Below are 24,018 nucleotides of genomic sequence, written 5' to 3'. Positions count from 1 at the left end.
TCAATTGTGACTCTACAGCCATCTGTGCTTGCGTGACTATGCAGGTGATGATACATTCATCTTATTCTGTGTGTATGTGTTGCACTGGGGCTCACCGCTCCACCGTCTTCCTCTGTTAGACTGCTGTGAAACAATAGGACATGAACACACACACATGGAGGAAGCGAAGACTCCTGCATTCCTATACTACGGAGACTCAACTGTGCCACACACACAAGTTCAGGGCAGGGGAACTATTACTGTCACATTTATAACCAATATGGATATCATTCTTTCCATTCTTTCAAAAAAGTAAGTGAATGTGCAAAGAAAGCCACGTAATACAGCTTCAACTGTGGATGACGGGACGAAAGGCTTGTATTACTTTTATGACCAGCCTGTTCTCATTCCCTGGGAGCCAAATACTGCTTTTTCGTCAAAGCCACTGGTGTGTCGCAGATACACACTCGCCTTTGGTGTCTCCATCTTCACACATTGGATGATGGCAGTAGTGAGACGGGCCCTATCACTCCCAACACATTGTGTATGGATGCCTGTAAAGCAGTGGTCCCCAACCCCCGGGCCATGGACCGGTCGTTTGGTACCAGGCCACGAGAATTGAGAATTGAGGCTCGGGTGTGAAAATTACGGTTTTTGGTGTTTTTAAATCAGCTTTTATTGTTATTTTTTTTATCGTTTTTATCGTTAACTCGGTTTCCCTGGGACATTTCCCGTGTGTTATGAATACATCTTATTTTTTTGGTACCGGTACTGGTTTTATTTTGTTGTATTTATCCGCGACACCTTAAAGGCCGTGAAAATATTGTGGGACATAAACCAGTCCATGGCGCAAAAAAGGTTGGGGGCCGCTGCTGTAAAGGATCCCTTGCTATCACATTTGAATGTTTTGGTTAAGTATCATTTTCTAATGCACAGAATGAAGAAGCACAAGCTTTCCTGGTTAAATCAAGGGAAGTAAAAACCAGACAAAGCAAAACATAAACCTCAAAAAAGGACTCGAACCACACCGCAGTCTTCTTTCTGACAACTGCGTGACTTCCTCCAGCGCCAGTTTTCCAACATCCTAATGCAGAGTTTCAAGTTAAGGCCATTTTAAAACGCAAATTCTCCCCACAATACATTTAAAAAACGTTCTGCTTTTCTCAGTGTCAATAACCAGACACAAATAACTATGTCGACTCTGGCATATGCAGATGTCCATGCTAGTAAACGGACTCAAAATCAGTTTAAAAAAAGGTAAACAGCCATAATACCATTGCTAACCTCTTACATGATATCTAATATTTTGCAGATTCTTGAAGTGTTTCGTGAGAACACAACAATCTCAAATTCTCAAACAAAATAAGCCTTCATATGAATACTCGGTCTGTGCTTTGTCTGTTGACGCAAATAGAGTGAGGGCAGGTACAGCAGTAGTACGTCTGGAACAGATTTCTTTTTATGACTTTAGAGCAACATATTGAGCTGATACTTGCATTTATTGAAGCAGTATAAATGATAAAGTGGAACTTAAAAAGAAGAGTGTAGTCGCTCCACCGCTCGCCCAGAATTAAGTGGCAAATCAATAAAAATGGTAGTGAGAGAAAGCTCGGTTTGTCAATGTCATTTTTTTTTCTGTTGGCTTATCTTTGACTCACCAACAAGACTGGCAAACATAAGTGTGCTGCGTGCAGTTTACTGCTATCATGTTCCGGTAATTCTTAACATGAAAGTTGACACTGAATATACCTTTTGTTTTCAAAAGGCAGTGTAATCCACGAAGGTGAGAAGGAGCTTAATATGTGAATCAGACAAAACTGTCACCTCTAATACAAGAGGAGTAGGAAGGCTGTTTTCCAGTAACGATACGTGGAGGATTTGCGTTCAGGAATACCAATCCTGTGTCTAGTTTCTGTTATTTATTTCTGGGGAAATAATGTGGTGTTAAATGCGGATAAACTGACCACCATTAAATACTCACTTGTCCCAACTTACTACACAGCCCCAGGGTTGTGCCACAACCCTTATGTCTACCTTACGTCACCTTACTTTGAAGGTAAACATTTTAATCATATGACACAGAGACTTGTAGTTCTACTGACTGTTCACCATTTTAAGGTATTTTCCTCCATCCTTACCTGGGTTTTGGGAGAAACACCTGAACCCTTGGTGCTTATTTGACCTGAAATGGCTCGCTTTACATATATTACTAACTACCATGGTGGTGGTTTCACAAAATACGGGTTCCCCTCTTTGTAAAATTTGAGCCACAAATTCACCCTGAAAACTCTCTTTTGTGAGGCTCAGATTTGTGATCTTTTACACAGAAGGCCTGTCTCAACATCAGCCAATGCTCCTCCTACAGTTTCTAACAGATACACAAAGAGTGGCAGGTCCACAAACAGAGGAGAAAACAAGCTAGCAGAGTTCATGCTTTATTTCCTGCTCAAACATTCCTGTCCAAGCCACACTTTTTCACACAGTGGTAGAACCAAATATAGGCATCGGTGAGGTTTACCATGTCCCTTGGTGCTTAGAAGCACATCCAGAGGTTTCAGGTCTTTCAGTAAATTCCTGCTGAAACAATGAAATAGACATTTAGCTACATAATGATCATAGTTTCTACAGTATAGCATCCTTATCAACATATTAATCTGCTTCCAGTGAGAAATTACAACTTAACTCATAATTCTGCCATATTTAAGTTGTGTAGTTGTGTGATTTTTGTCCTTTATAACTGTTTTTCAAGTTACTTTGGTGCACATTAATCAGCTATGTGCTGCTTGTTCCAGGCCTGGAAGGGGAATCAAGTCTGAGATGCCAACCTACCTATCTACAACAAGGCAAGATACTGAACTTAAATTAGAAACAAACAAGATTAGGAGCAGCGGAGGGTGGGCGGGTATGAGGGGCACTTGTGAAAACGCACACAAAATAAATAAGGATATAATATGCATATGATGGACTATTTAGGATTGAAATTAACAGACTGTGCGTGTTCAAAAAGACTGGAAACATTTAATATCTCTAGTCTTTAGGATTCCTGTAATTACCACAAAGACCCTGGAGGTTAACCAAACATCATCAAGTCCTATTACCGTGTTTAATGAATCTCCCGTCCACAAAAAGCCTCCCTCACACAGCAGTTAAATTCCACAACAGAGTGACTATTACACAAACAAATACATAACTGAGGGTATAGATGGTTAACTTTTGTAACCTTACTGATTTGCTACAGAGGGCAGATCAAACGGGTGAGACTGATAGGTTTACTTTTTTATGTCCATGGTTCTTAGTTTTAGAGTTACAGTATCCTGTCCTACATATTCTCATTGGTTTTCATGTACTGCAGCATTATTTGTGGATACTTTGTCATATTTTGTATCATTTCCCATGATACATGACCAGCTTGTTGTGTTTCTGTTGTGGTACGTGGCTATTACTGCTGTTGTTTTGTGTTACATATAACGAACAATGACACAGTCGTTGAGACTATGATGGAGTTGCACAGCATTCAGGAACTTCCTTACAGTTTGGATTACAGGCTTTGGGTTCCCAGCACTGGGCCTCGGTAAAGTGTGGAGCCCAGTGACTAAGAGGCCAACTGTATTACACAGCCTACATAAAAATGAGCACCACAGTTCTTTAAAAATGACCCGACGAGTGCCTACTGACGTTAAAGTGTGAAAAACAACAATATGAAGTGGTTATTTCACGGTTGTTGTTGTTGTAGCTTGGTCAGATCTGAGCGCTTTAGCCAAAGGAAAGGCAGCTGTCAGTCTCTGTCCGGGATACGCGGACAGGTTTAACATGTTTTGCGAAGCCTCTACGATACTACAAACAGCCAGTAAACTATCAGGTAGTCTCTTTTTTAGTGTGTGTTCGTGTAAGGGTAACAAATCACTGCATGTTCACTACTTGCGACAGTTTTCTCATGTAGCATCAAGACGTCCCAGCTAGCTTCTTGATGCTATCAAGTTAGTAGTCCGTTGTCGGACAGCTAAGCTACTGCAGGTCTATTACCGGACAAGCATCAACCACTCCTACTTCTTCTTTAACATTAACTGCTGTTATTCACAACGCAATTTAGACCACAGCCACAGTCCAGCGAGTACAAACAAGCACGTCGACGTAGCACAATTTGTGCAACAACTCACTTACACGGAGGTAAATATGATCGGTGCTCAACAAACCAAGAATTAACGTTGGGTTTACATTAAACGTTAACTAAGTCTTAACCCAGGCATGTTAGCAGCCAGAAAACATTAACATAATGGTAACCCGGATCTCTAAACAAGCATGGATAAAAAGGCCAAGACAATAACAACCATAAACACAAGCGAAGTCAAACAGTTGCTGTGTGTCCGACAATGGAATTATAACATGAGTAGCACAGTAATTACTGTACCAACAAGCATCAAAACAAAAACCTTCTGGTAACAGCATATTAGAAACAGCCCACTTATGGCTATAGAAACGATTCGTTACTGTTATAACACCACTGTAGGACCACAAGACTGTAAATACGCTGGTGGTGTTTAACTACTCTGTGTCCGAAAATGGAACTATGTGATTGCGCACTGCAGTTTTACCTTGTACACATCTCCGTATGTGCCGCTTCCTATCCTCTGGATCAGCTCGAAATCCTCCTGTGGATTCCGCCGGGACAGGTCGACACTGGAGTTCATCATTTCCACTGCCGATTACGGCGCCGATCGCGCACGGTTTACGAACCCCAACAATGTACGAAAACAGATATTTAAAGAAAAACATACGGCGTCAGAAAATCCCAGCCTGAATCCAATGTAGCTCCAACATGGCTTCCACTGCGCATTGGGCATGCGCAATGGACATCATGGCGTACCCTCTCCATGGTGTCTGATGGGGGAGACGTGTGTTGTTAAATTTTAATGCGTTTGGAAACGGATTTCGTAGTTGAATATGGTAATTAAAATGCAATTAAATTATTACTATTTGCTTACTACTTCACTAGTTGCTTGTATGGATACATATTAAGAAACAGCAGAAAAAATACAAATTATAATCCAAACCTACACTGATTTCACTATATAATGAAAATAAAGTCAGATTTTGGGATTTACACAGGAAGCTGTAGGGGAAAGGAAATGAATGAAAAACACTAAGCTCTATGGCTGCATTATTTGGCTCCCTTAATGTAAAACTGGGCTAAGCAGGGCTAAACAGTGGCAGATGGCAACTTTATGATTCAGTGAGGGGGTCTGTGATGCAGGGAAAAACAATCCCATCTTTTCCTGTTACCGTTTTAGAGATATTTCATATTTTCCAGTGGTGTTAGCAAATAATGAAACAGTTAAACACACAATTGATTTAAAAAGTAAACTATTTTCTGCCATAAAACTCTTAAAAAAAACCCCATACAGTCACCATGGAATGGTCCCCCATTAGCAAAACAAAAAGCAGGGGACTATGCCAGTGTTATTAACCTGAAAAGTGTTGAGAAGAAATTCACAATTTATCACAGTTTGATTAAAAAGTAATGCAAAAAAAGGCAGTGTCTGGCAATTTTATGAACATGTTGAGATACTGAGCAACATTTGTGAGTTGCTTTTTAAAGATAACCATAATCAATGAATAAGTGAGCTTGGGAATGAGTGCCACGGGCAGGATTTTAGAAATTAGAGGTCAAGCACTGCTGGAGGATTGGAAAATCAAAATTTCTTTACTTGTAAGCTTTCAAAAATAATTTCTCAGCTGCTTCCAAAACATATTTTAAATACCTGGAAATCTCATTTACAATTAAAAAGTTGTAAGCAAACCAAAACATGTTACAGAGCGGTTAAAACACAGTGGTATTTCAACATGGCCACTTTTTTTTTTTACATGTTAGCAACAAAGAAAATCAAACCAAGTGCCTTAAAACATAACATCCCTGAAAACACAACAGTCTGTTTTGACATATTTATGAATAAGTCCATCTATTGCTCCTAAGCTGACTCTGAAAGTTGCTTGATGCTTCAATGAGGACACAGTGAAAGGCAGACTGTGTTGAAGCTTGGTTTCTTGGCTTGGTGAGGATTTGACCCCAGAGTGGATTTGGAAAGTCTGCTTCTTAGAAGGAGATCTGGAAGAAGATGGGCAGTTTTGCATCCCAGTCTGAGGCTTTGTTTCAGGGTTAGATGTTGGTCCAGTATCATATTGTATTAGAAGTTTTTTGAGTAGACAGGACAACTGAGGACTCAGGAGGAGCACCAGGATACCACCAGGACGGAGAACTCTAGACACAAACATTTGTTATAATAGTTGCATCTCTATCTTTCAATGCTTATTCCAATAATGGCTATGACATTTTTATCTATGCATTAATTTAGTTTTTCCTATTAAAAAAAAAACTAACTAACTAAAAAACAGAACAATAAGACAGCTTAGGATGTGTACTGATGTGCAAAGTGACTCCCAAGCTAAAAATCCACAGTGCACACACATTCACAGAGAAAACAAGTAATGTTTTCTGTTTCGCCAAACAATTCTAAAAGAAACAATTGAGACCGACAAACATAGGAACAAACCTCTCCATCTCTGTCAGGATGAGTGGCAAGTTGGCAGCCATGTCTATTCTGGAGCCAAACTTCCTGCCAAATGGCAGGTCACAGATCACAGCGTCTACAGTGGCACTGGGCACAGGCAGTACTGCACACACAGAGGAGGACAAACAAGCCTAGAGGTAATTTAATATACGACAACAGGCTTCACACTAACCTCCCACTCACTGAGTCCTATCCAAAAAATGCAGCCATGCATCCACAGTGAAAATTCAGGAGCTAAGATTCAATATTTAACTTCTCAAAGACATGAATTTGTAATATAGTTAAAATTTAATTTATAGTAATTCAATTTATAATTTAATCCTTTTTAAAAATGTGAAAATGTGAGCTACTTTATGGTGGTCGGTCTTATCAAGATATAATTCCTCTATTAAAAAAAGAAATGTACTCTAAGATACCATAAAGACTAACCTCATATAAGTAACGCCAGTCAGGTTTGATAAGACTGAACATGTCATATGTGACATTCAAAGAAATGTGCACATTATAATTTTTTCATGTTTATCTATATTTTCACATGTCTGGCTAATTTTACACATGACTAGATTCATTCATGCACACAGGGCCATCTGTCGTGCGCCTTAAAATCCACTTGTATTGCACTGGATTTACAACTGGTGCGATTTAAAAAGTTAACGTCTGTCCCTCTTTTTAAATGAGAACATTAGTTTAATACAATTAAGTAAGACATGTATTAATAATGTAATATTTAGCTTACTTTACTGCTCTTTTTGTGTGCAGCTGACCTACCCAGAGACGACGCTTTCAGCAGGTTTATTCTGTTTTCCAACTCAGCAAATGCTATGTTCTCACTGGCCTTCTGCAGCTGTGCTTCATCAATATCCACACCCAGGAAACAGGCATCCTGAAAATCCCAGAAACAGGGATTTTTAAACCTCATAAACAAACTTTTCTAAACATTTCTACACTTTAAAGATCAACAGTACATGATTTCTTTTCTGACCTTATGCTCCTGTGCAGCTTCTATTAAGATGGTCCCCACCCCACACATTGGGTCAACCACACGGAAGCCTGGCTAGAAAACAGAACACAGCATACAGCGCATACAGCTGGTTAACCACAAAAAGTATGACTGTGACTGGTTCACCACACTGAATGCCAAGTGACAGACAACTAACATCATACTAAGGGCTCTTTAAGTGGATCAGATGGGGGGTGGTAGACTAGCCAAAGTACTTTCACTTTGTAAAAACACATGCTACAGTAAAAGTTGTTACTTTAGCACATGTAATTAAGTAAATATCAAAAATCTTCCCAGCTCCAAATAGGCAAAACAAACTAAACTATCCATCCGTTTTCTACTGCTTCTCTGGAGCTGGGTCACGGGGGCAGCAGCTTAAGCAGAGAAGTCTTGACCTCTTTCTCCCCAGCCACCTCCTCCAGCTCATTTGGGGGAATGCTGAGGCATTCCCAGGCCAGCTAAGAGATGTAATCTCTCCAGTATGTTCTAGGTCTACCCCGGGGCCTCCTCCTGGTAGAACATGCCTGGAATACCTTGCCCAGGAGGCATCCTAGTCAAATTCCAAGCAGCTGTACCTCCCAAATCGTGGAAGTCCTCACCCTATCTCTAAGGGAGAGCTCAGTCACACTCATTTCCACCACTTGTATCTGCATTCTCATTCGTTCAGTGGCTACCCAGAGCTCATGGCCATAGGTGAGGTGTAGATCAACAGGGTAAACTAAAAGCTTCATTTTTACGCTCGGTGTTTACAATACACAATAGACAGATACAGAACCTACATTACAGCAGATGTAGCTCTACTCCATCTGTCAATCTCCTGCACCCCTATGTAAAACCTCTACCTGGGCCAAAAACCTTTCCCTGAGCCGGAGTGGGAACGCCACCCATTTACAGTAAAAACCACAAACAAAACTAGAGGCAAATCATTTTGCTACACAAACATAAATGGAAGAGCTCTGCTTGCATGATGTGATGATGCCTTCTTATTTGTGCACATAATAATATAACTCCGTCATGGTTTCAGAATTCATCAGCACAATTTTTAACTGGCAGAAGGAAATTTGATCACATCACTCCGATTTTGACCTCTCTACACTGGCTTCCAATTGAATTTAGGACCCTTTTAAAGTCCTTTTATTGGTTTTTAAATCTCTAAATGGTCTGGCACCTGTTTATTTGTCTGACTTGTTGAAGCCCCATGTACCCACTCGTTCCCTTCGGTCAGCTGAGCAGTTGCTGCTAACTCTGTGGGTAACTGATATATATATATATATATATATATATATATATATATATATATATATATATATATATATATATATATATATATATATATATATAAATTTTATTGCTATGTCTGGTTTTATTACTATGTGCATATTAGTATTGTACAGCACTTTGGTCTACCAGGTGTGTTTTAAAGTGCTATATAAATAAATGATGATGATGATGAGTATTCAAACCATAACCTGCAACAGGCACAGAACAGCTGTGTGTACAGTAGTATATACACCTGTATATGAGCCAGTGAGGCCATGGCCCAGGCTGTTGTAGACCTTAGTCCTGTGATTTTTATATAGCTCCGGTTAGCAAGAGGCAACCTGAAGGAAAGAAGACTCAACTTATTACTTCTTATCAAATTAATTACAGATATAATATTAAAGAGACCGGTTCATCTTAAGTCATTTGACTAAACATTTGTGGGTCTTAATGGCAAAAAGCAGTAAGCTAAACTTGTAACAGACAGAGCATATTATAAGCAGTGACAATAAAAGAACTGCATAATGTATAAGAGGTCTGTTGCTGTACTGAGACTTCGATGTATATTACTGTGTTAAATGTAAAACATCACTGTCAATAACCTGGTCAGTGGGATCCCGAGCAGGCAGTAGTCATCACTCAAATGGACATTTATCTACAGAAAAACAACAACAACAATAGATAATATTACAGCTGAAGTGCCAGAAAAGACAGGCAAGACTCTCTGCAAAGCAATTAACTACAGATGGACTATTTATATTGCAAACATTTCTATTGTAAGACAAAACTTAACTGAACTTATAATCAGTGCAATCCAACAGATTGTTTTTCAAACACAACTGATTACCTCCAACTGTGGATTCTTCAAGTCAGCCTTCCAGCCCAGCAGTCTGCTCAGACCTGCTCCAATCACTCTGCTCACCTCCTGTTTCACACAAAAGTAGAACATTTTTTTGAACATATCCACTGAATATGAATGTCTGTTTCTATGTGGATCCCAGGGATTGCACTTAGTAATATAGAGAGATTAAAAGTATATATCCTTTTAAACAATTATTGCCGCAACACCCTTTGTCTGGGTAAGTTAAACCGATAAACTATTAGAGGAGAAATGACAACTCGTATCTCTGAACATTTGTGTTAAGATAACTTATTCTTACATAAGTTGTGGTGAGTGTTGTGGTAGCATTAACATGTCGTGTTTTTCAGTGGTGGGAGAAACTAGAGCTCTTGGAGAAACCTGCTCAAAGCACTGTGAGAACTTTGAGACTTTACACTGAAGACTCATACCTACTTTAAACCCAGGTGCAGTTAATGCTAACCACTGAGCTACCATGCTGCCCCTGCACTTCATTTCTGTTAAACACCTGTAAAAAGAAGCAGAGACACAGACTTTAACATTTCCTACCTGTGCGCCCAAGCATCGTGACAGAGATCCAGAACATTTGCAGCTGATCCTGAAGGAGACCGGGATACAGGAAAGCAGCTCTGGTTTATCCTCACAGGTTGTCAGCAGTGTCTGATTTTTTTCTCCGGTGGTCTTCACTTCATATGGAGATAAACACGAGGAGACATAAATATATAAAGACTTTAACCTCAGAAGTCACTGATGTATAAGCCGTCTCAAAAATAAAATGTTGCCATTGCATTACCATTTTCCTGACTTTCTTCAGTGAAATCCTTTGCTATGTCATCCATCTTCCTGCTGCTACTTGCTCCACGGTGCTCCAGCCTGGATGCTGTGTGGTCACAAACTGGTCCTCCCCCATTGACGTATGCTCCATGTGTACAGTCGATAAACTCCTCTAACATCCCCTCTGCTTCTTCCTCTCTCGTCCTTTCTTCCTCACATGCCTTCCCCTTTTCTACAGTCTTCTCAATGCCTGTGTCCCAAGCTGCCACTTTCCTCTCCTTCTCCTCCTCCTCCTCATCTCTCTTTCTCTTCTGTGCCATTGTGGATACTCCATTTTGTCCACCACTTCTCTGTTTGTCAATCTCCTCCTTCCTCTCCCCTCCTGTACTTCTAAACTCTACAAGGCTCTTCTCCCCCTCTCTGCTCTGTTCGTCACTCCCTCTCATCTCATCCTCCCTCTTCCTTGTCACTCCCAGGGCAGGGCTTGATGTTTTGATGGTGTTTTTGCTGCCTGTCAGCTCCCCCTGCAGTCGACTCCATGTCATTACAGCACTGGTCCACTGATTCTTGTCATCCAACAGTCTGGACTGTAGCACAGAGGCTGCCTTTGCTATAAATATTACAAAAAACGCGATACAGAAGTCAGTTCAGAAGTGGTATGTAAACACTGAATGGTATTGCTTATGTTTTTGTATTAATTGTATGTATAGGTTCTTGGAGTTAGTTTGAGGCTACTACCTGTGCTGGTGTGGGCAGACAGACTCACCGGCGAGTCTTGTTTCAACAGAAGAAAGAGTCTCTCTGCACCCTTCAGGTTACTAACTCTGTTGATCTTTGCAGAAGAGCTGAATAACACTTTACCTGGAATTTGACACACCTAAATGCAAAAGTCCACATTCACATTTAAGAGCTCTTCTACATCTTTCATCAAAAAGTTAATTTTTAACCCCGTCTTATAGTAGATTAACCTTCAGAGAAAGGCCACTTTGGCTTGGTCGTAGTGATTGAACACTGATAACCACTCATGTGGATGGCCAACAGTTTCTCTACACACTGAGACAACAGCTGGCTCAGATCATGTTAACAGTTGTGATCAGAAGTTTGCATACACTCATCATGGGCAGCAATTTGGGACTGTTGATGATTTCTTTGAACTGTTCTTTTTCCATAGTGATTGTACAGTGTACATCTTTAACAACTTTAAAAAAAAAATTGGTGCACAGGATTAAATTTATTTTGTATTTTCTCTAACCCAAGCAGGTTCAAAAACGTACATACAGGCTCAAATAAATATATATTAGCCCTTCTAATATTTGATTAAATGTCCCTTAGCACTTTTGCTAGCCAACAAGCTTCTGGCATAATTCTAATTAGATATCTGCCCAGTCTTCTTGTCAGAATTAGTAGAGGTTATTTAAACTGGTTGGTTTCCTGGCATAGACCTGACTTTTAAAAAGACCCCACAAATTTCCATCAGGGTTGAGGTTAGGACTTTGGGATGGCCATTCTAGAGGCTTAATTCTATCATTCTTTATCCATTCCAAAACCAGCTTTGATGTGTGTTTGGGATCACTGTCTGGATGGAACAGCCAACCTTCAACCATGTGTCTGTTGCCAACACTTATTGAAGGAGTGTATGTACATATTTGAGGCTGTACGCATGCTTTAACCCTGTGCGGATTACATCGCGTGACAGCGACAATCACAAAATTACGTAAAGTCTGACTAAAACGTTTAAATAAAACTTTGCTGTAAATTTGAATATTTCCTATAACATAAATAAAAAAAGATTTCGTAATATCAACATTAGAAGTTAATTATGACTTTTTTCCCCTTTTCTTTCCACACAAAGAGCGTCCGTATATTTGTCTCTTAAAGGCTTTTAAATCATGAAGACCCCGAGGTTTTTATTTTGTTTTTTTGGGGTTGGGGGGGGGGGGGGGGGGGTAGCTGTTAGTTGTTGCATGTAGCTAACACTCACGTCTTCAGCCGCTAGCTTCGTCTTCACCTCGTTGATTAAAAAAGCCTCCATACCGTTACCGGCCGTGCAGTAGTAACGAACCACATTCCCACCACTTCCCGGTTCATCCATGTTATAAAATGTGTCAAATCTCAACAAGCGACGCTCTCTACTAGCAACAGTCTGCTGAGTCTTGTTTGACTACGAAAGCCGCCATATTGGCTTGTTTGTTTACACCGGAAACGGAACTATGTCATTAATTGTTGCCAGTCGTTTGCCCACCAGCAGGGGTCTCTGTTGCACAGGGGAAAAAGTTATAGGTGTGTATTACATTTTTAAAATTAGAATACAAATTTAACGCCACAAACTTGAGTTTTCATATATATCTGTGAGTTTATTTGGACAACAGTATGCACATGTGGTCTGTGTATGTATACACATGAAGACTTTGACCTTTGTTCCTTACATTTATGGCATTGTTTCTATGATGACAGATATGCTACTCAGTGTCTTTTGCTCCCTGTTTTTAAATCAGATGTCACTCTCAACATAAATACCAGCTACAGCAGCCGAGCTGTTTTAGCTGAGGAAACAAAGATACATTTGCTCATTTTGTGTAAAATATTGTGAAGATGTTAAGTTACATTAGGCAGGCAGCTGCCCACATTACACTGTGACAATCACCAGTTATCTATTTTGAAAGCCTCAGCTAGAAAAAATGCAAAATGGTTTGTAAGGTTGGCCACAGGTCTGTATGTAAATGGGAGTTAGAGGATTGCTTCATATTTTGCTATGTATAATGTTAGTGTTTCTGAAAATCCCCCCAAAAATCTTTATTAACAAAGTAAACTAAAAATAGACATTATTATATTTTATAGTTTTAAAATTGGATAACAACTGACTTGAACATAATATGAAATAAAGTCTTTTTACTATGGGCACAGTGAATCCATTGATAGCTTTACTAATCTGAAAGTTACCTACCGGTATATTTTTATTTTTGTAGTTTTCCTTTTGTATATAGACAGGCTAATGCATTGCCGATTCTCTGATGTGAAGCAAGGCAGAAGAATGTACTCATAAAATGAACAGAATCATAAGAATATAACACTAAGAGCACTGCAAATGTAAGAAAAATATGCTGAAATCAAATGGTATATTATTTGAAACCTATATGAGACATTGGCACATCCATTTTTTTTCCAATTTTTTAAATGTATTTTTTCCTAATTGTCCAAATTAGTCTGTGATTGGCCTTAGTGCCCCACAAATCAAATTTATATACAACTAAATATGACTCGAAAATATGATTTAAATGGACGATTCCTCACTTGATGATGAAACATCCACTTACATACAGTGGGGCAAAAAAGTATTTAGTCAGCCACCGATTGTGCAAGTTCCCCCACCTAAAATGATGACAGAGGTCAGTAATTTGCACCAGAGGTACACTTCAACTGTGAGAGACAGAATGTGAAAAAAAAAAAAATCCATGAATCCACATGGTAGGATTTGTAAAGAATTTATTCGTAAATCAGGGTGGAAAATAAGTATTTGGTCAATAACAAAAATACAACTCAATACTTTGTAACATAACCTTTGTTGGCAATAACAGAGGTCAAACGTTTACTATAGGTCTTTACCAGGTTTGCACACACAGTAGCTGGTATTTTGGCCCATTCCTCCATGCAGATCTTCTCGAGAGCAGTGATGTTTTGGGGCTGTCGCCCAGCAACACGGACTTTCAATTCCCACCACAGATTTTCTATGGGGTTGAGGTCTGGAGACTGGCTAGGCCACTCCAGGACTTTCAAATGCTTCTTACGGAGCCACTCCTTTGTTGCCCGAGCGGTGTGTTTTGGATCATTGTCATGTTGGAAGACCCAGCCTCGTTTCATCTTCAAAGTTCTCACTGATGGAAGGAGGTTTTGGCTCAAAATCTCACGATACATGGCCCCATTCATTCTGTCCTTAACACGGATCAGTCGTCCTGTCCCCTTGGCAGAAAAACAGCCCCATAGCATGATGTTTCCACCCCCATGCTTCACAGTAGGTATGGTGTTCTTGGGATGCAACTCAGTATTCTTCTTCCTCCAAACACGACGAGTGGAGTTTATACCAAAAAGTTCTACTTTGGTTTCATCTGACCACATGACATTCTCCCAATCCTCTGCTGTATCATCCATGTGCTCTCTGGCAAACTTCAGACGGGCCTGGACATGCACTGGCTTCAGCAGCGGAACACGTCTGGCACTGCGGGATTTGATTCCCTGCCGTTGTAGTGTGTTACTGATGGTGACCTTTGTTACTTTGGTCCCAGCTCTCTGCAGGTCATTCACCAGGTCCCCCCGTGTGGTTCTGGGATCTTTGCTCACCGTTCTCATGATCATTTTGACCCCATGGGATGAGATCTTGCGTGGAGCCCCAGATCGAGGGAGATTATCAGTGGTCTTGTATGTCTTCCATTTTCTGATGATTGCTCCCACAGTTGATTTTTTCACACCAAGCTGCTTGCCTATTGTAGATTCACTCTTCCCAGTCTGGTGCAGGTCTACAATACTTTTCCTGGTGTCCTTCAAAAGCTCTTTGGTCTTGGCCATGGCGGAGTTTGGAGTCTGACTGTTTGAGGCTGTGGACAGGTGTCTTTTATACAGATGATGAGTTCAAACAGGTGCCATTCATACAGGTAACGAGTGGGGGACAGAAAAGCTTCTTAAGGAAGACGTTACAGGTCTGTGAGAGCCAGAGATTTTCCTTGTTTGAGGTGACCAAATACTTATTTTCCACCCTAATTTACGAATAAATTCTTTACAAATCCTACCATGTGAATTCATGGATTTTTTTTCACATTCTGTCTCTCACAGTTGAAGTGTACCTCTGGTGCAAATTACTGACCTCTGTCATCATTTTAAGTGGGGGAACTTGCACAATCGGTGGCTGACTAAATACTTTTTTGCCCCACTGTATTTGCCGAGTCCTGAATTTGATGCCAGTGAACCCATCAGCGGTTGGTTTTAAAAAAAGCCCCAAAATCCCCTATGAGCAAGCACTTGGCGACAGTGGGGAGGAAAAACTCCCTCCTAATAAGGAGGAAACCTCCAACAGAACCAAGCTCAGGAAGGGGCAGCCATCTGTCGCGACCGAGTGGGCTTAAAATGTTCAGTTCAGTTCAGTTCAGTTCATTTTTATTTCAAACATTTCAAACATGTGCCTTCACAATCATTACAAAATATCATTCCATTATTTGTTTGAAAAGGAGTAGGCTGAAGTATTTACTTATTTGTCCCTACCCCCTCAAGTTTTACCTCTCATTCATTTAATTTTTTTTTGTCTTAAATTAAACAAACAACATATGAAACATATAAACATATGAAGTAAAACAAAACATAACATACATAAATCAAAAACAAGAAATTAGCAAGCCCCACCACAGTATAGTTTCTTTCATATGAAAAATACAGAATGTGTATATTTGCAGATACACAAGTTATGGAAAAACAACAAACCAAAACAAAACAAAAAAACAACCAAAAAAGAACCGCAACACCATTTCCAGCAACATTACTGTCCTGGGTTAACCCCGTTTTCTTCATTCTTATACTTATTTAAAATTAGGTTTTTATATTTTACTTTAAACTGTTTTATGTTTTGACTGTCTTTTATTTCTTCTGTTAGACTGTTCCATAATTTAACTCCTGCAATTGAGATTGACATAGTTCTTAAAGTTGTTCTAGCACTTTGTATTTTTAAATTCCATTTCCCTCTTAAGTTATACCCACCTTCTCTTTCTATGAACAATTTACAGATTTCTTTGGGAAGCAATTTATTTCTGACTTTATACATTATTTGCGCTGTTTTAAGCTTCACCAAGTCTTGGAATTTAATAGCTTGCATTTTGACAAAGAGTGCATTTGTATGGTCCCTGTACCCTACATTATTTATTAATCTAATGGCCCTTTTCTGTATTATAGTTATTGTTTGTGTGTTACTTTTGTATGTGTTTCCCCAGACCTCTACACAGTAGCTCATATATGGCAGTAGTAAAGCACAGTATAAAATGTGCAGTGCTTTCTGATCCAACATATGCTTTGCTTTTCCCAGGACGGCAATGCCCCGTGCCAATTTCCCCCGAACATAAGTAATGTGTGGCTTCCAACAGAGCTTGTGGTCAATGATCACCCCAAGAAATTTTATTTCATTTACTCTTTCTAAATATACATTGTCAACACATATTTCTACTTCGATGTTTTTCTTTTGGTTTCCAAACAACATAAATTTGGTTTTATCGAGATTCAATGATAATTTATTTATATCAAACCACTTCTTTAATATCGTTAATTCCCGTGTGATCATTTCCAAAACCTGTGGCAATTCCCCACCTGCACACAGTATATTTGTGTCATCTGCAAATATTACAAACTTTAAAATCTCCGATACTCTGCAGATATCATTTAAGTACATAATAAACATTTTTGGACCCAGTACTGAACCTTGAGGTACTCCACAAGCTATATCCATCAAATTAGATTTATATTCATTTATTTGTACATATTGTTGCCTATTCCCTACATAGCTTTTTAACCATTCCAAAACCACTCCCCTAAACCCGTACTTTTCCAGTTTTTTTAATAGAATGTTCACTGACAACTGAGGTGTATGCAAATATGATTTTAGGACCTGAAGTTGAGGCCAATTAGGTAAAAAGAAAAATGCCGAAGCAGCCAGTTCTTCGTCTATGGTTTTATCTCTAGCAGGCTCTTAACTTCAGGACTTAACTTCAGTCCGGGGTGCAGCCTGGACTGTTTAGAGACAGACCAGACCACCTGCACAAACCAAACACTTTTTATTAAATTTTTTCTACAATCTCAGAAGGAGAGAGGCACTGAGGCACAATCTTCCGCCCCCTTGCTGTGCCCCCTCCTTCTGACAGAAACTTCCTACAGAGCAGGCATGAATGCTGCCTGAGTGGACATACACAACTCACAAGTTCCTGGCTCCCTCAGCTCCTCTGCAGAGGGTTTCCCTTTAGATGGACTGAAAATGCATAGTCAGTATTTTGAGCCATACACTTCCATACACTTTGTCCACACACTTTCAATTTTACATTTCTTCCACATGAGTTTGGGCATTCACATTACTTACACGCACCTCTGCCGCAGTACATTACCTGGAGGCGGCTGTGAGCAGGTGTCCACTGAGAGTTGAGAGGAAAACTAATAAAATCCTGCAGCAGAAGTAAGTGGTTCCATTCAATTGTCTCTATTTTTCTTATCTAGGAGATACAGAGGGAGCCTCTTTCCAAATGTTTCGACACTTACTCTAAATCCCTTTCTTATCTGTGTTTCTCTGCGTGCCTTGCGACATTCTGTCTTTTTAATCTTCCTTTTTTTCCTGTGACATTTTAATGACCCCAACATATTTAATCCCTTTACTTTATTGGATGAACAGTACTGTGCCTGCTGACTTGTGCTATAAAACCCTCAAATGTTGGCAAGCTGGTGTAACCTATCACGGTGTGATGCATGCTCACGACAAAGTGTCAAATTATGGTGAGTAAATGTGTTTTCATAACAACAGTGAGGAAGGGAATAACTTTTGATTGATGTAATATTACTTAAGGCGGCAGTGTTTATTCTAGATGAATTCATTAAGTGTGATTTGCCTACAGTTTTTTTCTTGTATGCATATTAAACAAAATTGTATCACATACATAGAAAGATTTGGGAAGTAAATGTTTGCAGTTGCTGTTGCTAAAGCCACTTCATTAAATCATAAAAGCACATCAAAGTGCCTTAGATCTAAACTTTTGTGGACTGCAGGATGGAGATTAGAGCGCCTTTGCTCAATGACACCTTCACTTAAAGTTCAAGATGGATTTACTGGGTTTAACAAGACACCCTCTCCCCCTTTTCTTTACTGCACTCCTTCTCTTTAAAGTTTAGCATGTGCCTACTTTAATCAGCCCAAACTAGGGGATGTAGCCATGTAGAAAGGAGACATTAATACTCTTTTCAACAGCCGTCATTTGCAATAATTAGCCTCGCAGCTGCTAAGTGACTATAACAGCTTCACAATATGGATGCAGCCTGCTACACCAGTCAAAGCATGATGTATTACTGTACATTAAACTTGTTTTTATTCTCCTCCACACTCCATAAATGATGGGAGGAAGGAAAGAGTGAGGAAGAAGGAGGGAGGCAGATGAAGGAAGAAAAAGAGGCAGAAAATGTCAGGTGGAAGGAGAAAGAGGGTGAAACTCTTAAATGGGAGAAAGAAATGGGAAAATGATGCACTCAGGAATCCCATGTGCTTAGATATGCCATACAAAATGAAAGCTTTTTATTACAGCTCTATAATGCCAGCCTTATTAATGGATTCTTGAACACAATACATTATAGGAGGAGAATAATAAAAAGTGCAGCTACAGTTGCAAATAAGCACAGAATTACAGTGTTAAATTTCCAGAGACAGAAATATGATCAGAGCATCTCTATGGTGATACATGCTGTCATTTGCTGTGCACTAAACATATTTTATGTTTCATTTAACTTAATAAATAATGAAAGACCGAGCGCCAGCGTTTCCCACTTCACACATTTTTTTTTAGCATTATTTCTTTCAGCTACTCATTTTAGAGGTCACCACAGCCAATCATCTGCTTTCTTGTCCCACCTTATCCCTAGAAATCTTTGATTCTGCCCCCTCTGGGTCAGCCCCCTGTATTTTTCTTAGTACTATGGTAGCAAACCATGCAACATAGCTGGTCACTACCATCATATGGGACCAGAGAGAATTAATCAGCTGACATGAATGAACAGAAATGGACTCCATATGAAAAATGGAGCTTCATCTGCTGGGTAAGGTCTAATGATTGTGGCTGAAAGTTTGGAAAAACAAAATACAAGTTTTCCAAAAAAGTTAGTGCATAGTGTGTAGATGTCAGCCATTATGTGGATGCTAATGACACAGCATGAAGCACAGTCACACAATGATCAATTATGCACCATAAAAGGCCGTGCTCTAAACCACAAATCCACTCCCACATGAGTGGATTTCTGACACGATGACATAGGAAAAGACATACAGAAGCTTCGCTTAGGCACGTTTTCTAATCTACACCTGTTCTTCACACACGCATAATAATATTAAGAGACTTATAATCACACTCGCACAGACTTAAATGTCACAGATTGAATGATCAGTTTTCTAATTAAAAACTAAATTGGAGTTTCAAGTGGTATTATCTCCTAAAATTACACATTCAGCATGTGATGATTAATATTCAGCGCAATTTCAAGAGAGCTGTCATTTAAAAGGCCAGACTATTCAGGCATGGTTGCGTGTGTGTGTTTAATTAAGGTAGGTGGAGTCCATCTGTCATGCTCCTCCAACTCCTGTCTTTTATAAGCACCACCTTTGCTTTATCTTTTATTTTCTCCTTTTTTTCTCTCTCCACACGCTCTTTTTATTCTCTCTGCTTTCTTTCCTTTTAACCTCTCTCCCAGGAGGAAGTCTGATCTTTAAGAGGAGAGTGTAAAAAAGATAGAGACCATGAAAATTTCATTACTTATATGTGTCATGTATGTGTGCATTCTTGCCTGTTTTAAGTGCTGATGTGTGTCTGCTTATGATGCAGATAAATAATTACTGCTCTCAGAGGACTGCAAGTGTGCCAAGAATCCATGAGGGGGAGAGAGTAAGATGGAGACGCACTCTGACAGCGGCAGAGCTCAGCTAGCAAACACTGCAACTAACTGTCTGTGAAGGTTCTCACAGACAGTTACATAGATGGCTTCTTTCACTCCTCTTTGAAAGAGGAGTGAAAGAAGCCATCTATGTCCACTATGAGCGACCATCTTTGAACAGAGGCGGTGGTTTACGACACCAACTCTCTGCCATCTATAATCCAGTTTTGAGTTCCCTCCCCAGACGCCTTAACGCCCACTCACATCCTGGGCCATCTGACCTCAGGAATTCGCATGACAAGGTGGGGCCAGGTTTCACAATGAGCTCACCCGAAACCCTGGTTGATTGGCACCCACACCCGCTTTCACACCTTGGCTCAGGTGATTAGAGGATCATCAGGGGGTCCTTTTGTCCCTCTTTGGGGGGATACTCCCACTGGGTTTAAATCTGGGACTCTCGGCCATTTGACCTTAGAACTGAAGAAGCTTCTCGGATGAGAGGTGAAACGTCTTCAAGCAACTTAAAGAAGTCCAGACGCTAGGGCTGGGCGATATATCAAGTTTTTTAAAAATATCGATATATTTTCATACGAGATATAAGATGGGACAATATCGTTTATATCGATATAGTCTATGTTACGTTATAATTATACTTGTGGAGCCGCAGGTTTGCCTCTCTTTCGTCCACTTTTGTCTCTACGCAACGTTACTCGGCCTCGCCTCTCCTTCACTGAACACAACTCCGCCTCCCCCATAGCTTCACCTGCAGGCAATGACAAGATGAAAGCGGAAAATCTCCGTTAGCGAGTTACCGTGCGTGGGGCTGGACGGCGTCAACGTGTTAGCGAGCTAACCGTGCTAACGAGCTAACCACGCTAACGACATGCAGCCCAGAGGGGCTGCACGGCCTAAAATCCTTTCCTTTTCTCAAAAATCGACAGTGCGCCTTATGTATGAATTCTGGTTGTGCTTACTGACCGCGAACCGATTTTATGTGGTACACAGCGCTCAGCAATCTGTCAAAAAATGTTTTAATATGACTTTGCTAAGCTACGGAGCTGCACCGCTTGATGGATTGTCGGAGAATTACGGCTACAGAGGAGGATCCTCGCGGAGTGATACGTACTGTGTGTGTGTATAAGGACCACAAATGGCACCTGTTCAGAGAGGTGGTGCAGCTGTGAAATCTCTTTGTTATTATGCTCAGCGTCTATTAGTTTACATTTTGACTGCACAATTGTGAGCTTTTTGTTATGCACAAAAACAACAATGTTTTCTTTTATTTATGGACCATGATTATTTAATAAATGCTGATAATTTATTTTTGAGTAATATCTACGCTGTATGTAAATAAAAGTGCCCGTGTGACATCTGGGACACAGTGTGACTAAGAACTCTCTTTTTGTTCTTAACTTATGGCTTAAAAAAAAAAAATCGAGATATACATCTTATATCGCCATCCAGCTAAAAAATATCGAGATATGAATTTTGGGTCATATCGCCCAGCCCTACCAGACGCTTTTCTTTGCAAGCTCCTTTGACTGCAACTAACTGTCAGCTAGAAGAAGTGATGGGGAAGAGCGCAACGATGGACAGCAGACATGTGGATGCTGAAAAATGATTTTGTTTTCTGCATGTGTGGTTTATTGTGCTCTCTGGCAATGTTCTCCATCAGTTCCTGAGGGAATCCTTTTTTTTTTCCAACTGCCGAATGTTCACCACCCATTTACTAATTTGGTCTGTTTTCTGTGTTGTGCTGGGCAGGTACAGGAGTTCATCAGAGAATTTCTGATAAAAACAACTGCCATCTGCAGCTTTAAACGAGGCTGATTAGGGTTGGTCAGACTGAAGCAAAATACAAAAAAAAACTTAAAACATATTTAATTATCTGTTATACAGATAATATTGCAACACAAAAATTAATGATTAGCGCAACTTTAAAGTATCATACTTGAAAGCTGATATACTTATATAGTCACCAAACACTGGGCCAACACTCACCAATGACCTCAACAATAAGCATTTGAATTTGTGATATTGTCAGTAAAAAAAGAAAATGTGTTTCACCCCCCCAAAACAAAAACAAAACCTTGACCTTTAATTCTTTCCACCATCTGCTATTTTTTGACGCTGAATTATAAAGATCAACAGAGGCTGTCAGGCGTGTCTGCTTGCCACTCCATTTAAAGTCAGCATCCAAAATGGCATATGCTGCTTGTCCAAAATAACATGATGCAACCCAACACACTAACAAATAGTTATGTCTATAACTTCTGTTCCCTGAAGGAGAGGAATGAGGTACAACACATAAGTATGGGATATCACGCCCTCGCGTGTCCTGGCTGAAGAAACCTTTATTCACGCCTTTAAGGCAGGTGACGTGTGATGACACGTGCATGGCCCCGCCCGCACATATAGCCACTGCTCAGTGGGGCCACCTTGTGTTGTACCTCGTTCCTCTCCTTCAGGGAACAAAAGTTATAGAAATAACTATTCGTTCCCTTTCAGTCGATTCACTCGGTACAACACATAAGTATGGGACATATATACACGCCCCGCAGAGCAGCCACCGAACCGGAATCGGACCACCACATCCTTAGTGAGTGGTAGACCCAGCAGAAAGGACAGCATGAGCCACCGAAGGGGCTGTAACGTCCAACCAATAAAACCGCATAAAAGTGTGCGGTGATGCCCAACTAGCTGCCGCACAAATATCAGCTACAGGCCCCCCTTTAAAAAGATGAGGTTGCCATCCCCCTGGTGGAATGAGCTCTCACCCCATGGGGCAAAGCAAGACCTTTGGTGCCGTATGCCAGTGAGATAGCTTCTATAATCCAGTGGGACAGCCTCTGTTTGGACAGAGCTCTACCTCTATTTCAATTAGCGAAGCAGACAAACAGCTGGTCACATAAACGCACATTCTGAGTGCACTCAATGTAGGTGCGTAGCACACGCACTGGACAAAGAGAATGCATCCTCATCTGCTCGTCAGATGCAAAAGGACTGCATTACTTCTCGCTCTGGCTTCGGCAAAGCGAGAAGTAATGCAGTCTTATATGAAAGGAATTTCATATCCACAGACTCAATGGGTTCAAACGGGGGGCTACAAAGGGCCTCCAGCACCAAAGACAAGTCCCAAGCAGGGACACTGGACTTAAGCACGGGCCTCAGCCGGCGAACCCCTTTCAGAAAACGTATGGCGAGGGAATGTGCACCTGGTGTCAGCCCGTCAAAGCCAATATGACAAGCAGATATAGCTGCTAAATAAACCTTAATTGTCGAAAATTAAAGGCCCTTATCCAGCAGCTCCTGCAGGAATGTCAAAACATCCACAATAGAGCACTGAAATGGGAGAGTGTGGCGGTACAAGCCTTTAGTAGATCAGGCCCTAGCGCTCTGAAATGGGAATGCCAACGCACTCTCTCTAGAACTGAAGATATCATTTCCACTGGGGGAAATGCATACAGGAGCACGTCTGGCCATTGGCGCGCTAGCGCGTCCAAGCCCAAGGGTGCATCGTGGTCGATTATGGAGAAGAACAGGGGGCAGTGAGTATTTACCCAGGAAGCTAAAAGATCTATTTGCGCATTGCCAAATAGATCCCACATCTGAGCCACTATTAAAGGGTGTAACCTCCATTCTCTCACCAGAGGATCCTCCCTGGAGAGAAGGTCCGGCCCCAGCTTCAGGTGGCCCGGGACATGGGTGGCTCTTAGAGACAGAAAATGAACACTGCATCATAACAGCAGAGAGCGAGACAACTTCAACAGGGGGAGAGAGCGTGTTCCTCCCTGACTGTTTATGTAAGACACCACTGTTGAATTGTCCGTCCTGACTAAGACATGCTGGCCCTCCAGGACTGGGCGGAAATGCTTTGGAGCTAAGAACACTGCTAACAGCTCTAAGTGGTTGATGTGCAGCTGGCGCTGGGCTGC

The 24,018-nt window shown here is 40.6% G+C and overlaps 2 protein-coding genes across 12 annotated transcripts in view; both read right to left on the bottom strand.

The window, feature by feature from the left end:
* The window catches only part of LOC308388274 (mitogen-activated protein kinase kinase kinase kinase 3-like), a gene marked incomplete at its 3' end in the record, with an annotated part of 53,475 nt that extends 48,670 nt beyond the window's left edge, over positions 1-4,805 (bottom strand). For all 10 annotated transcript variants that reach the window (XM_080868876.1, XM_080868880.1, XM_080868881.1 and 7 more), the window contains exon 1: positions 4,572-4,805. In XM_080868876.1, coding sequence (XP_080725002.1) covers positions 4,572-4,670 — 99 coding nt within the window. In that variant the 5' untranslated portion in view covers positions 4,671-4,805. The remainder of the gene's footprint in view (positions 1-4,571) is intronic.
* Positions 4,806-5,637: 832 nt separating this feature from the next.
* Positions 5,638-12,621, bottom strand: thumpd2 (THUMP domain containing 2). 2 transcript variants are annotated; one of them, XM_080868429.1, is made up of 11 exons: positions 12,420-12,621; positions 11,177-11,315; positions 10,458-11,048; positions 10,214-10,350; positions 9,653-9,730; positions 9,408-9,460; positions 9,059-9,146; positions 7,528-7,599; positions 7,314-7,428; positions 6,528-6,648; positions 5,638-6,235 (listed from the first exon to the last, which is right to left on the bottom strand). In XM_080868429.1, exons 1-11 carry the CDS (start codon positions 12,528-12,530, stop codon positions 5,875-5,877), a joined length of 1,866 nt encoding a protein of 621 aa, XP_080724555.1. In that variant the 5' UTR covers positions 12,531-12,621; the 3' UTR covers positions 5,638-5,874. The 2 variants fall into 2 exon arrangements, with proteins under 2 accessions (XP_080724555.1, XP_080724556.1); XM_080868430.1 differs by lacking the exon at positions 12,420-12,621 and having other exon boundaries at positions 5,640-6,235; positions 11,205-12,306.
* Between the last annotated feature and the right edge of the window lie 11,397 nt (positions 12,622-24,018).

The sequence above is a fragment of the Rhamphochromis sp. 'chilingali' genome (assembly GCF_963969265.1).
Source record: "Rhamphochromis sp. 'chilingali' genome assembly, chromosome: 20".
Classification (NCBI taxonomy): Eukaryota; Metazoa; Chordata; class Actinopteri; order Cichliformes; family Cichlidae; genus Rhamphochromis; species Rhamphochromis sp. 'chilingali'.
Note: the sequence above shows the minus strand (reverse complement) of the source record. Positions and strands in the feature narration are given on the sequence as shown.

Excerpts from the sequence above, each read along its gene's own strand:
- thumpd2 (XM_080868429.1), bottom strand. The coding sequence starts at position 12,530 with ATGGATGAACCGGGAAGTGGTGGGAATGTGGTTCGTTACTACTGCACG. Across the intron at positions 10,351-10,457 it reads TGAAGAAAGTCAGGAAAATG|TGAAGACCACCGGAGAAAAA; the intron begins GTAATGCAATGG and ends CTCCATATGAAG. Across the intron at positions 9,147-9,407 it reads CTCGGGATCCCACTGACCAG|GTTGCCTCTTGCTAACCGGA; the intron begins GTTATTGACAGT and ends TCTTTCCTTCAG.